The sequence below is a fragment of the Amaranthus tricolor genome, chromosome 14 (genome assembly GCF_026212465.1).
Source record: "Amaranthus tricolor cultivar Red isolate AtriRed21 chromosome 14, ASM2621246v1, whole genome shotgun sequence".
Taxonomy (NCBI): domain Eukaryota; kingdom Viridiplantae; phylum Streptophyta; class Magnoliopsida; order Caryophyllales; family Amaranthaceae; genus Amaranthus; species Amaranthus tricolor.
The window spans coordinates 21,651,610-21,664,850 of NC_080060.1; the positions used below are offsets into that span (position 1 = coordinate 21,651,610).

A 13,241-nucleotide genomic window follows, 5' to 3' on the forward strand; every position below is an offset into this window, starting at 1 on the left:
TCCTACGGGTTGGAAGAGAACCTGTAGGCGTGGAGTAGACTATTAATAGTTGAATCTCGTTAACAAAATCTCTTGTTCTTGTTTAATTTTATTTGTGCACATATTTGTTAGCTCTATCATTCGACCTAAAACAGTTCCAGAAAACTGTTTTGAAAGATCTCTCAAGCTCTTGAGCTTACCTTCAAGAAAAATTTTTAGACGGACATATTCCCTATTCACCCCTTCTTCTATCAATCTTTAGGTTGAATTATTCTGAACAATTTTTTCAAAAAAAAAATTTAATGTTTCAAAATCCGGTTCAAGTAAATTGGCACGCTTTGACAATCGAACCGGGGGTGGGCATGTCTAGTTCGGTATTGCAACTTTGCAAGTATTTCTTGTAGTCTTCTGACAAATCTTGTGCATCCATAATTCTCGTTCTTCCATCGACGCCATTTTCAAATCACACCAAAAAAACTCGAGAGTTGAAAGAGAGAAATATGAGTGGTCATGATTCCAAGTATTTCTCCACTACGAAGAAGGGTGAAATCCCTGAACTCAAAGAAGAGCTCAATTCTCAGTACAAGGTTATCTTTTTATCTGTCGTTTGTTAAACATTAATTACTTTTGACGCTGTTTTCTTTTGATTTTACATTTTTTGTTCTCAAATCGGTGGAAATGTATGCTGATCTGTCTTTATATTTGTGTGATTATTGAAATTCGTCTATTTTTGATGAAATTATATCTGTCATTACACGGATCAAACTTAGGGTTAGCTGTTAGTTAGATCATTGACAATGTGATTGAAACTTCAATTTTACTGTATGAATTTACATCCCTCTATTTACTTTAAAAATCTGGTGGTATCTGATTGTAATGAAACAAGCTGGATGAGTTACGTACATTGTACTAGTGTTTTCATTTCATGCAATTGAAATCAAGATAATGCTTTTTGCAAAATTTGTTGACACAGATTGCCTTGATGAATCAAGAGATTTGCTACAGAATACAATGAATTCATTGCTATCATTTCCTGGAAATTTGTAATTTTGATTTTTCTTGTCTAAGGTTTATTATCAATGTTGAATTCATTGCTTGATGAGTATAGAGGCCCTAGCTGTTGGTTACATATAAAGTTGAGTAATAGAAGTTTCAATTCTGATGAGTTTTTGAAGATGCAAAATTGGGGAATGATTGCTACCAATGTTTCTCTAGGCTACTGCAAGTTTTTTTAATGCTCTTATTATTTGAAACAAATTACATGTTATCCGCTAGCTAGTGCTCCTTGTATGCTGATTTAATCTGACACATCTTCTGTTGCCTGAAAATTGGTATTTGACACATTATATAGAGAAGTGTTAGAAAGTGCAGGGCTGCTTCATCTTATTCCTAAGGGTATGCCTCATATATGTCTGTGTGTCCTCACACAGTCATCCTCATCCAATAAACTTCATCTTTGAATCCTCCCTTTCTTTTCTTCTTATGGTTTAATATATCTAAAAGTACCTAGAGAAACAAGTTTTGGATTGCTACCAAAGTTTCTCTAGGCTACTGCAAGCTTTTTTAATGCTCTTATTATTTGAAGCAATTAAATGTTATCCACTACCTAGAAATATTTAATGCTCCTTGTATCCTGATTTAATATTGACTCATCTTCTGTTGCCGTAAAATTGGTATGCTTCATATATGTTTGTGCGTCCTCACACATAGTCATCCTCATCCAGTAAACTTCATTTGTAAACCCCCCCTCTTTCTTTTGTTCTTATAGTTTAAGTTGTCCAAAAATACCTAGAGAAATGCTAGCATGACATAGTAATAGTTTTGTTGTAAGCTTTCTAAACTAGAATGTCACTATTGTTCAAAATAAAGAAGACTAGAGTTTAATGATATGTAGAAGTCTTTTTGAATAGATTTTCTATTACTCAACTCAAGAAATCGAAATGCGGCCGAGTCATCTCAGGACGGTCGTATTGTAACAGTTTTTATATTTACCGTTTTGATTTCTCGCGTTTTGGAACGGAGCTTCAAAAACCGGCGTGCTAGTACGGAAATCGGACGCATCAACCATTACAAGCCACCGAACCACCGAGATTATACGCTAGTTCTTAAAATCGAAGACAATGGTTAGGACGAACAACGAGAAGAATTGTAGGCAACATTTTCGGTTGATGTTCTGAAAGGACAAAGGATGAAGGACGGAGGACGAAGAAGTGAAACCATTGTTATCTTGTACGACATTTGGTTTAGAACGATGAACGGGAATGTGAACACGGAATGCAACCTAGATTGACTCGGGAACGATTGGGTACGAGATACATTATGTATAAAAAATATATTTGAAAACAAAAATAAACTAAAATGATTAAATTGCTTTAAGAAATTACTTTCAAGTGGAATTTTTTTAGATTTCTAGGTTTCATTTTCTCCTTTCTTTTTCCTTTAATTGGTAAACGAAGGCCAAAATACCATTTAAAAAAGGTCTTCTAAACCGGGACGTCACATTGAGCGATTTGGGTCGCGTTTCGTGGTGATTAGGAACGAACGTTCCCGGATCGCAGAATGTGGCTACGTTCCATGTAACTATGAGTGAAACATTTATTTAGAACTTAGAAGGACGGATCAAGGAGAAGAAGTGATGTTGATGCTCTGGCTTGATCTGGAATAACGAAGGATAATGGATAATGACTAAGGTGGAAGGAAGAGTACAATAATTATATATTTTTAATTAATTAATTAAATAGTAATATACGGGGGTAAAAGGCTAAAAGCAAACAGATATTGGGGATTTGGGGGTACAGATTTGCAATTATTCTAGTACAAGTAGTTATGGAATATAGTACAAGCCTAAAATGTAGGATTTGAAATTGTAGGATTTTTATTAGTTAAATAGTATATAAGTGGGATTGGTCGATGGGAATATGATATTTTACTTTATAGTTTAAGAAGTACAATACTTTACTAGTACTCCTAACATTGTAATGTTTTAATGTAATTATGAAAATATTAAGGTGTTAATGTAAAGTATATTTTTAATTCTAAATTCTTTTATTTGATATATGAAAATTGTATTCCAAAAATATCATAATATTGCGATCCGTTCCGTGATAACTGCATTTGTTCTGTTCTCGCGATCGCGACCGTGTTTCGACCGCGACCGCGTTTTTGCACTATGATTCAACTACAGAATTTTTGGTATCAGCTGTTATAGAGCTCATTTACTGAAAGTTTAGGAGTCCAGTGCTCCAGTATTTTCATTCATTTGAGCTATATCTTCTATTTAGCTCACAAATATTGTGAAAATTCCATTATATTTTCTGGCTGGCCTTCTCCCTTTGTGGCCTTCTCTGAGAGTAGTATCTGCTTTCTGAATTACTTGATGTTTTCTTGTTTTAGGATAAGAGAAAAGATGCTGTGAAAAAGGTTATTGCTGCAATGACAGTTGGTAAGGATGTCTCATCATTGTTCACTGATGTTGTGAACTGCATGCAAACAGAAAATTTGGAGTTGAAGAAGCTAGTATACTTGTACCTTATCAACTATGCTAAAAGCCAGCCAGACTTGGCAATCCTCGCAGTCAACACATTTGTTAAGGTAAGCTGACAGTTCTCCACTGTATCCTTGATCCATTCTGTGCTTTTTGTATGGGTTCATTATCTGTTATTGGTTTATGAAATCATCATTATGCTTTTGGCTGAGCCTATCTCAAATTGTCACTTGATGATTTAAAAATCGATTGTTATGTGGTAGTCAACAGAAGAATGCTTGTAAAGCTTAGAGTATTTAATTTATGAGTAATAGGTGTGCTATGAAGAATTTAGACATAAAAGGTATTTGTAAGTATTTGATTCTTTTAAAGAAGATGGTCTATGTATCTTGAATTAGCAATATCTTGAGCTTTGCTTATATCTCGTCTGAAATATTGGTGTTATTTGCATACAAAGAGTAAAATATTGAAACGAAGGAAACTAAGCTTGCATTGATCCATTAAAACAAACGTCACAGCAGCCTATATATAATATGCTTACAAGTAAATACTCCTAAAACTAAGGAATACACCCGTTAGTGGTCAAAATGTCACTCCCATGATTCTATTGCCAAGCCACTAAACATTGAGTGAACTAACTTAATGAACAATTAACTAAATTATTGTGGAACATGTCCCCACTAGTATCATTTCACAATTATTCTTAGCACTAGAAAAATTGAAACTAAAAACTTAATACTTACTATAAGAATTTGAAGCACTGAATTCAATATGAAAAGTCTATCCACTTTGTATGTTGTGACTCCCATCATATGTAATTCCTCGTCTTTGAGACTAGTTTAAAACTTGTCTCAACATGATTGAACCGAAGCTCTTTTTTGTTACTATTTCAAGCTTGAACTATTATGATTAAATTGATTTCTGATGGATGATGGGGGAAGTAGTTAGTCTGTGCAGAAGATTTTCGCTTGTTGGTTGTTGGTGTTTTCAGATCAAGCAAATTTGTATTAAGGTTGTGATTGGAAGGTGGTGACTTCATATCGGTATCCATGCATTTGTTCGTCCAGAATCACATCTTGGGGTAGCTGCATTTTGTTTCCATTTTTCAACCCCCTCTCCTTGAGGACCTATGTTAAGCTTTTGTCATAAAGAATTTTTATTTCAAAGTTTTGACATGTGTTTGTTTTTCCTTGTGATGCTGTGTTTTATAAATATTTTTATCTTCAGCTAAAAGTGGAATGTTCCTGTTTATTCTTATGCAGGATTCACAAGACCCAAATCCTTTAATTCGAGCTTTGGCAGTGAGAACAATGGGTTGTATTCGTGTAGACAAGATTACTGAGTATTTGTGTGATCCCCTTCAGAGGTGCCTCAAGGTTGACCTCTTCAATATTTAAATCTTTAAAAAGCTCATTGGCAGACTGGATTTATCTTTGAGTAATGTTTTTTTTTTGTTCATTTTGCTTCTTATTAGGATGATGATCCATATGTTCGCAAGACAGCTGCTATATGCGTGGCTAAGCTCTATGATATTAATGCTGAACTAGTTGAAGATAGGGGATTTCTGGATTCACTGAAAGACTTGATATCTGACAATAATCCAATGGTAGTAGCAAATGCTGTGGCTGCTTTGGCTGAGATTCAGGAGAATAGCACTAAACCCATCTTTGAAATCACAAGTGCTACACTTGGAAAACTCCTTACGGCCCTCAATGAATGCACAGAGTAAGTTTTGATCTCTTACCTTTGTTGTTTTCGTATGTAGATTGTATTCTGCAAAACTGCAATATTTTCTCTAGTGATCATTTTTAAATCAACCAGTGTTTTTGACTTATTTCTTCTTGGATCTCTATATAAGGGTCACTTAAACTGTGAAGTCTGAAATAATGGATCTTTTGCCTTTTAGTACCTTGTCTATTCCCAATTCTAAATCTAATGTATTGTTTGTTCATTAATCTTCACTGATTTTCAGGTGGGGTCAAGTTTTTATATTGGATGCCCTGTCAAGATATAAAGCAGCTGATGCTCGAGAGGGGGAGAACATTGTAGAGAGAGTCACTCCACGGCTTCAACATGCAAATTGTGCTGTTGTGCTTTCAGCTGTGAAGGTGATTTTGTTTTTCTTTTATGGTAGCTCAATGACGGCCATTGTTAGATAATTTGGTGTAATCATAACCTTTCTTGTGGATTCATGCAGATGATTCTTCAGCAGATGGAACACATCACTAGCACCGATATAGTTCGAAATCTTTGTAAAAAGATGGCTCCACCTCTGGTAACGCTTCTTTCTGCAGAACCTGAGATACAGTATGTTGCTCTAAGGAATATCAACTTGATTGTGCAGAAGAGGCCAACTATTCTAGCCCATGAAATCAAGGTATCAAAGTTTGTAAGGCCAATAGCCCGCATATTTAAGTTTTAGCTTTCCTTTTCTGTAGAAATATACTACTACAAAATCACTGCCAATCAAATTCTTTAATTACTGAGGTAGTTGTCTAATAGTGAGACTTCTCATGCTTTAGAGGGAAGCCCTAGATTATATCTTCAACTAGGAAAATTGGGTACGGGGAGAGTAGGGATGGCAAAATGATTTTTATTTATTTATTTATTTTTTTTTTTGGTATGCCCTCTTTCATTACATCTTCAACTAGGAAAAGGGGTTGGTATGCCCTCTTTCATTACACATGCCAACCTAAAATTTTCGTACCCACCATCTATGATGAGTAAAATTTTATACTCTTCTCTGTCCATCAGTCAGTATATGCATTAACTCATCTCCACCCACTATGGCTAACTAGGTATACTCATCATGAATAGAATTACCTTATACCCACCTCTCATTCACTCTATGTCTTGTAATTTGCACTCCATACAACTGTAGTTTCGTAAAAATTTAATTGAATATCTAATTTTATTTAAACCATATAGTTGCAGTTTCATTAATGGTCGTAAATTCACTTTTGTGGATGTTTTTTCGTAGGGCTGCCTTAACCGACCTGCTAACCCAACATGAAATAAGTGGGTTTGAGTTGAGATTTTTGACCCAACTAATTAAAGGGTGGACGCGACCTGATTTGTTTATTAAATGTGTTAAGTTAAGGTCAAAATTTTGAACCTGCAAGAAACTTGTATATAACCCGAACTTAATTTATTTAATATTATCCTGTTTTCCATAGTAAATACAAAATAAACAACTCATAAACTAATGGTTTAAAATTAAGGCCTAAAGAATAAAATGTAGTCAATGTTAAATACCTTAAAATGGAAACAAAAACCTCTCAACATGTTATGTGGATCGACATCAGGTTGACCTAATGTGGTTGTGATTTTCGACCCAATTGACTAAAGGGGTTAGGTTTGGGTCAAGGACTTTCTAACTATATGAGCCGAACACGAACTTGACCTGACCTCATCTGTTTGACAGTCCTAGTTTTTCGGTTGTCATGGCCTATATTTTGATTACAAAAACCTCAAAAATATTTACAACGATATTTTACATTAGGGTTGGGTGTTTGGCTCTTCGGTTTGGTTCTTGATATAGGGATGCCCAAGAGCTGATGTACATTAGTTACACATAGCAGTTTATGAATTATGATCATCTGCTTATCTTGCACTTTTTTGTTCCAGGTGTTTTTCTGCAAGTACAACGACCCTATATATGTCAAGATGGAGAAGTTAGAAATCATGATCAAGCTTGCTTCAGACAGGAATATTGATCAGGTGATTAAATTACTATCTGCTGCTATATAATTATACGATATTCTATGAACATTAATCTTGACTTAATGAACATGATTCCAGGTTTTACTGGAGTTCAAAGAATATGCCACAGAAGTAGATGTGGATTTTGTTAGGAAGGCTGTGCGTGCAATTGGCCGCTGTGCCATCAAGTTGGAGAGAGCTGCTGAACGATGCATCAGTGTCTTGCTGGAGTTGATCAAGATCAAAGTAAATTATGTTGTCCAGGAGGCAATTATAGTCATTAAGGATATATTTAGAAGATACCCTAATACGTGAGTTAAAGAACTTTGAGTCTTGTGCAGTCATATGGTTTGCTTCATTTTTTTTCTTATAGTTTCCCATGGTTATTCCAGCTATGAGTCCATCATTGCGACCCTCTGTGAGAGCTTAGACACTCTAGATGAACCAGAGGCCAAGGTATTGATTTTTGACAATGGACAGTGAAGATGGTTTAAATTGGGCATCTGATTGAGGCTTATTTATTTGTCTATATATATTTTACAGGCTTCGATGATCTGGATCATTGGTGAATATGCAGAAAGAATTGACAATGCAGATGAGTTGTTGGAGAGTTTCTTAGAAAGTTTCCCTGAAGAGCCTCCTCAAGTCCAGTTGCAATTGCTTACAGCCACTGTTAAGCTTTTTCTAAAAAAGCCTACAGAAGGACCACAGCAAATGATTCAGGTATTTTTTTTTTAACTATTTTGGGGATTGAACACACTCGGCCTTTCTCTGTGTTATCCAAGAGGTTTCCATTAACAAATTGATTGACTTTTACCAAGCAATTGGCGAAATAATACATTTAGTTTAGGTTGTGTTTGGAAACTTAAAATTTATTTTAGATAATTGGAATCTCAAGTGCTACATAGTGATTTCAAATCTATTGTTTGGCCAAATTATGAACTCCTTCTGGAATTTCAAATATAGATTACTGTTTGGGAAATAAGTGGAATTCTACTTATTGAATTTGTGAGCATGTAAAATAATATTTGAAAGTGGTATGGGGAGAAACTACAAGAACTAGGCAATTATCATAAGCCTTCAGTAGCAAAATTGAAGAAAAAAAAAGAAAGTTAGTTCAATTACTCTTCTCGATCTTCCTACATTTAGACTGCTACTGCATCACCCAATTTTGGTTTGCAAATCCTAAAATAAGAATCCCTGATATATTGACCCAAAACATTGAGTAATATTGAAACTTTTGGTTGAAGTCCCTTGTTTTTGAAGCTCTTTTTGTTACTTCAGATTTTGTTTAAATCATAAAAGATGTTATTCCTTTGTTTTTAGATCTTCATTTTTGAGTGAAGAATAGTTTTTCGTCTAATGTTTCTGTAGATTTCTCCATTAAGAACCAAATTAGAATCAAAACTTTAAGCATCCGTCCTAATTCTGCTCTAAAGGCTCGTTATCATCTTTTTTGTAATAGTTTCGACAATGAGACTAATCTTAGTGGTGCTCAACTTTAGATCTCAAATGAATGAATGAGATAGTCTAATCGGGAAGCATATAAGGAACTACTTAAGATATAGAGGAAGAATTTTTTGAAACATTAGATAACACATAGCAATGTAGTTGAGAGATACAATGGGGATCCATAGCTGAGCGGAGACTCGAGAATAAAGCCGAAGATTTCTAGGATGTTATGAGTTTTGGAATTTGGAAGCAATTAGTTTATACAGAGGATTTCCAAATTGTAGCTCTTCCACCTTTGTAATTGGGAGATAGAATTAGGTTAATAATTATAAATATTGGAAATTCCCCAAGTGCCATTTGGATCAAATCTCAACTTTTAAGTGATTTGGGAGTTCTCAAACATTTCATTGGTGTATTATAAGGTGATGTTTAAGAGCGTGGCGATCAAATTGTAATTGTAATTGACCGAAAGAATAAATATCCTATGCACTGGCATATAACATGTTTTTTACACATTTAAGATGAGAGTAGTATTGGTTTAGTAGATTTAGAAACCTTTATGACTCAGCAAATACATATAATGTGGCCTTGTTTTGCACCATGGTTGTGTACTGGATAAATAGTGATTAAGGGGAATGAGAGATAAATTTGTCCAAAAAGTTCTGAAAATGTTTAAGGGCATAGGGCTTTCATGCATAATTTCATCCTACAAGAGTATCTGGTTTTAATACGGACCTATAAGCATCAAGAATTTTTTAAATCTAGTTCTTTGCATACCTGTGTACCATAGTCATCTATGTTACTTGAACTTTTTGACATGCTTCAAGTGCTTGTATTGGAGCGTCTCGTACTCCAACATCGGCACGACTCTTAAAACTACGTGGTGAACCAAAATCAATAAAATCTTTCTCAAAATAGTTGTATCCAACACTTGGATAAGTACCCAAGTCTGTTGTAACTTACAAGTACCCGACTTTATGTAACGTAAGTATCTATGCTCAAATTGTAAAATTTGTATGATGAAAATTGCTAGTCTAAGATAAGAGAATTGTTTGTACATTAGCATAACTGAAAATATGAGCTGAAAGCAGAACATATTGTCCATTTTGTTGTGATCATTTCTGATGCTAGTATTCCCTGGATGCTTTTGTATTTGCAGGCTGTTTTGAACAATGCCACCGTTGAGACTGACAATCCTGATTTGCGTGACCGTGCTTACATTTATTGGCGTCTTCTTTCAACAGATCCTGAGGTTAGTACGAGAAAGTTACTTTGAAGTATGTTTGTTGCAAAATGCTTAGAAATTATTTTCTCAGTTACCAAAGAGATCGTGGTGTTAATTGATTCAATGCTCTAGCTGAAAGCAAGATCTTTTTGTCTCATAGAATCCTCATCTAATATGTTGCTTATTGAGTTCCTAAAAACAATTTCTGGAGTAGGTTGCTACCAATGCATGCAGTATGTAAAAATGCTGCTCCCTCAATTAAGTCATACAAAAGGTCTTTTGAAGGTTAAAGTTAATTACTTTGGCTACACTTTCACAATTGACTTATGTTTAAGAGAAACTGGCTGCAAATGACATCTTATTTGATTAGTTTCATTTTTATTTACAAAATTCATAGTTGTGTCTGGAGACTTTTAAAGAAGGAATATGGATTTTTTAATATGGGACAAGTGCCGGTTTTCCGCAATTTATTCGTGAACTTTTTTCGTAGTAAAAATATGAAAAAATGTTGGGAAAAAACTGAGCTGAGTAGAACTTAATATAAGCTGGGGTGAACTTGCCATGTTGTCATTTTTTTAACTCTGAATGCTTTCTGACTTGGTGACTTGGAGACTATTCATTGGAAATTTACACTTACACAGAGATATTGCCTTGTTGCAGGCTGCTAAAGATGTCGTGTTAGCAGAAAAGCCTGTGATCACTGATGATTCAAACCAGCTTGATTCTTCTCTTCTTGATGAACTACTTGCAAATATTGCAACTCTATCATCTGTTTATCACAAGCCACCAGAATCATTTGTAACTCGTCTCAAAACAGTATCCCAGAGAGCTGAGGAAGATGATTACACTGAGGAAAGTGAAATAGGACATGCTGAATCACCTGCACATCCTGTTGAGGGTGCTGCATCACCTTCACCAAGTTCAGCACCAAGGCAGCCTGTGGCCGCTCCAGCACCTGTTCCTGATTTACTTGGTGATCTAATAGGCCTGGACAATTCGAATTCTCTTGTTCCAGTTGACCAGCCTGCACCAGCTGGGTGAGTGAGACCAGTCATACGTTAGACTTGAAAACTCACTCATCTTGATGTCAATTTCTATATATACTGTTCAGGACGTTTTACTAACACATTGAATTGTCCAAAATTTCACATTTTCTTGCTTTGAAATTGCATATATTGAAGCACCAACCTCATATAAAATATGTTAATGACTCTAGATGTCTGGATCTGCTTTTGACCTGATTTTTTGAACTGTGACTTACAAGATGATATTCTTATTTCACTTTTTTCCTGTGCAGCCCTACTTTGCCAGTTTTGTTACCTGCAGCGAAAGGTCAAGGTTTACAAATCAGTGCAGAACTTACACGTAGAGAGGGACTAATGTTCTACAGTATGCTGTTTGAGAATAATACACAATCAGTTCTTGATGGATTTATGATCCAGTTCAATAAAAACACTTTTGGCCTTGCTGCTGCTGGTCCTTTGCAGGTATGTTGCTAGTTGGAAAGTCTTTCATGGAGAACATTTATCGTTATATCTTATATTTTTTCAAAACGCTGATATGTGTTTCCCAGGTTCCACCTTTGCAACCGGGGGCATCAGCAAGGACTCTTCTTCCAATGGTTCTATTTCAAAATGTAGCTCCCGGTGCTCCAAACACTCTTCTTCAAGTGGCATTGAAAAATAACCAGCAACCAGTGTGGTATTTCAATGATAAAATTTCATTGCATGTGCTGTTCACTGAAGACGGGAGAATGGAACGTGCAACCTTTTTGGAGGTACTTATTTGAAATTTGATTCTTGTTTTCTTTCAGTAAAACCTTTTTAATTTCATTTTAATTAAATCTCATTGAAGTTTTGCCTGGAGTTTTAACTGCTTTAAATCTTTTGACTTGAATCTGCTAACAATTTATATTTAACAGACATGGAAATCTCTTCCTGATTCAAATGAGGTTTTGAGAGAATTCCCTGGCCTTGTAATACACAGCGTAGAATCAACTCTCGACAAATTAGCAGCCTCAAACATGTTTTTTATAGCAAAGAGGAAAAACGCAAACCAGGAGGTGTTGTATCTCTCAGCTAAGATTCCTAAAGGAATTCCATTTTTGATTGAATTGACCGCAGCGGTTGGAATTCCTGGTGTCAAATGTGCAATCAAGACACCAAGCCCCGAAATGGCACCTCTCTTCTTTGAAGCACTCGAGCATTTTCTTCAGAATTGAAACCATTTTCATCTTGGTTATCCCCGTTGAATATCTGTATACTTGTAAGCACTCTTGCCAGGTTTTCGAGGGTTTATCTTTTTTTCCCCTTATTTTGTTGTGTTACTGCTGGTTTCTAATTAGTTCATATAGTTTCCGGCTGTTTTTTGGGTTATGCAAGTCGAATTTATTCTTATGTCATTTTCATTGATTTTATTAAAGGTTGTAATATAAATGTTCCAAGAATTAATTTCTTATATCATCTGCCCCAACTATGGAGTTTATGTTTGAGATGTAGAAGTATTAGTCTTTTGCAATCATACTTTTGTGAAGTCTGAAATTCTCGTTTTAAATATTGACTGTTTTAGTTTCAGGTATAGAAGCATTCTTGTGATATACTTTCTTTTTAAAATGACTACAACTTTTAGTAGTAGCCATCATTAATCAATTAATCTTATGTTACAACTTTTTATCTGAATGTAAAAGAAAAATTTAATCAAGTGATAGTTTGTTTGATTTGTCTTATACATTGATAAATAGATAATAATGAACATTATTTCTTTTAAAAGTTCATATACTAATATAAATTACTAAATGACAATATAATATAAAATATTTTGTGACAATATAATACAAAATATTTTGTGTGTGGTTTGTAGTCTTGTAAATTTTCTATTACTTCAAAGCGTGTAAGGTAATAGATACAACCTTATTTTACTTGAATTTTTGAAACAAGTAACCGAAAAAATAAAAAAAATTACAGAAATAAATTAAGAATCAAACATATTCCAAATATAAGCGTGAAAATCCTAAACTTTAAGTTTGGAGCTGTTCGCAGTTACTAATTGCGAACAATTGTTTTGACCAGTTTGACCTGCGTATTTGTGCAGCTAGCTGTTCGCAGTTACTAATTACGAACATGTCAAACTGGTCAAAATAGTTGTTCGCAGTTAGTAACTGCGAACAGCTCCAAACCTAAGGTTTAGGATTTCCACGCTTATATTTAGAATATTTTTGATTCTTAGTTTATTTTTGTAAATTTTTTATTTTTTCGATTATTTGTTTCAAAAGTTCACTTTACTTTACTTGTATGATATTTGAATATAAATTTCGAAATGGTGCCTTGTATATTTGTCAAACTGCAATACATAAAATGAAAGTTGGGTGACATATATATTAATTTATAACGAGATTTTATA

At 34.6% G+C, this 13,241-nt stretch overlaps 1 protein-coding gene across 1 annotated transcript; it reads left to right on the top strand.

The window, feature by feature from the left end:
* The first annotated feature begins 339 nt into the window (after nucleotides 1-339).
* Nucleotides 340-12,335, top strand: LOC130799149 (beta-adaptin-like protein C). The gene is made up of 15 exons (XM_057662238.1): nucleotides 340-566; nucleotides 3,373-3,570; nucleotides 4,726-4,839; nucleotides 4,938-5,188; nucleotides 5,436-5,571; nucleotides 5,661-5,840; nucleotides 7,091-7,183; nucleotides 7,265-7,476; nucleotides 7,558-7,621; nucleotides 7,709-7,888; nucleotides 9,777-9,869; nucleotides 10,503-10,879; nucleotides 11,140-11,329; nucleotides 11,416-11,619; nucleotides 11,764-12,335. Exons 1-15 carry the CDS (start codon nucleotides 480-482, stop codon nucleotides 12,061-12,063), a joined length of 2,679 nt encoding a protein of 892 aa, XP_057518221.1. The 5' UTR covers nucleotides 340-479; the 3' UTR covers nucleotides 12,064-12,335.
* Nucleotides 12,336-13,241: the final 906 nt, after the last annotated feature.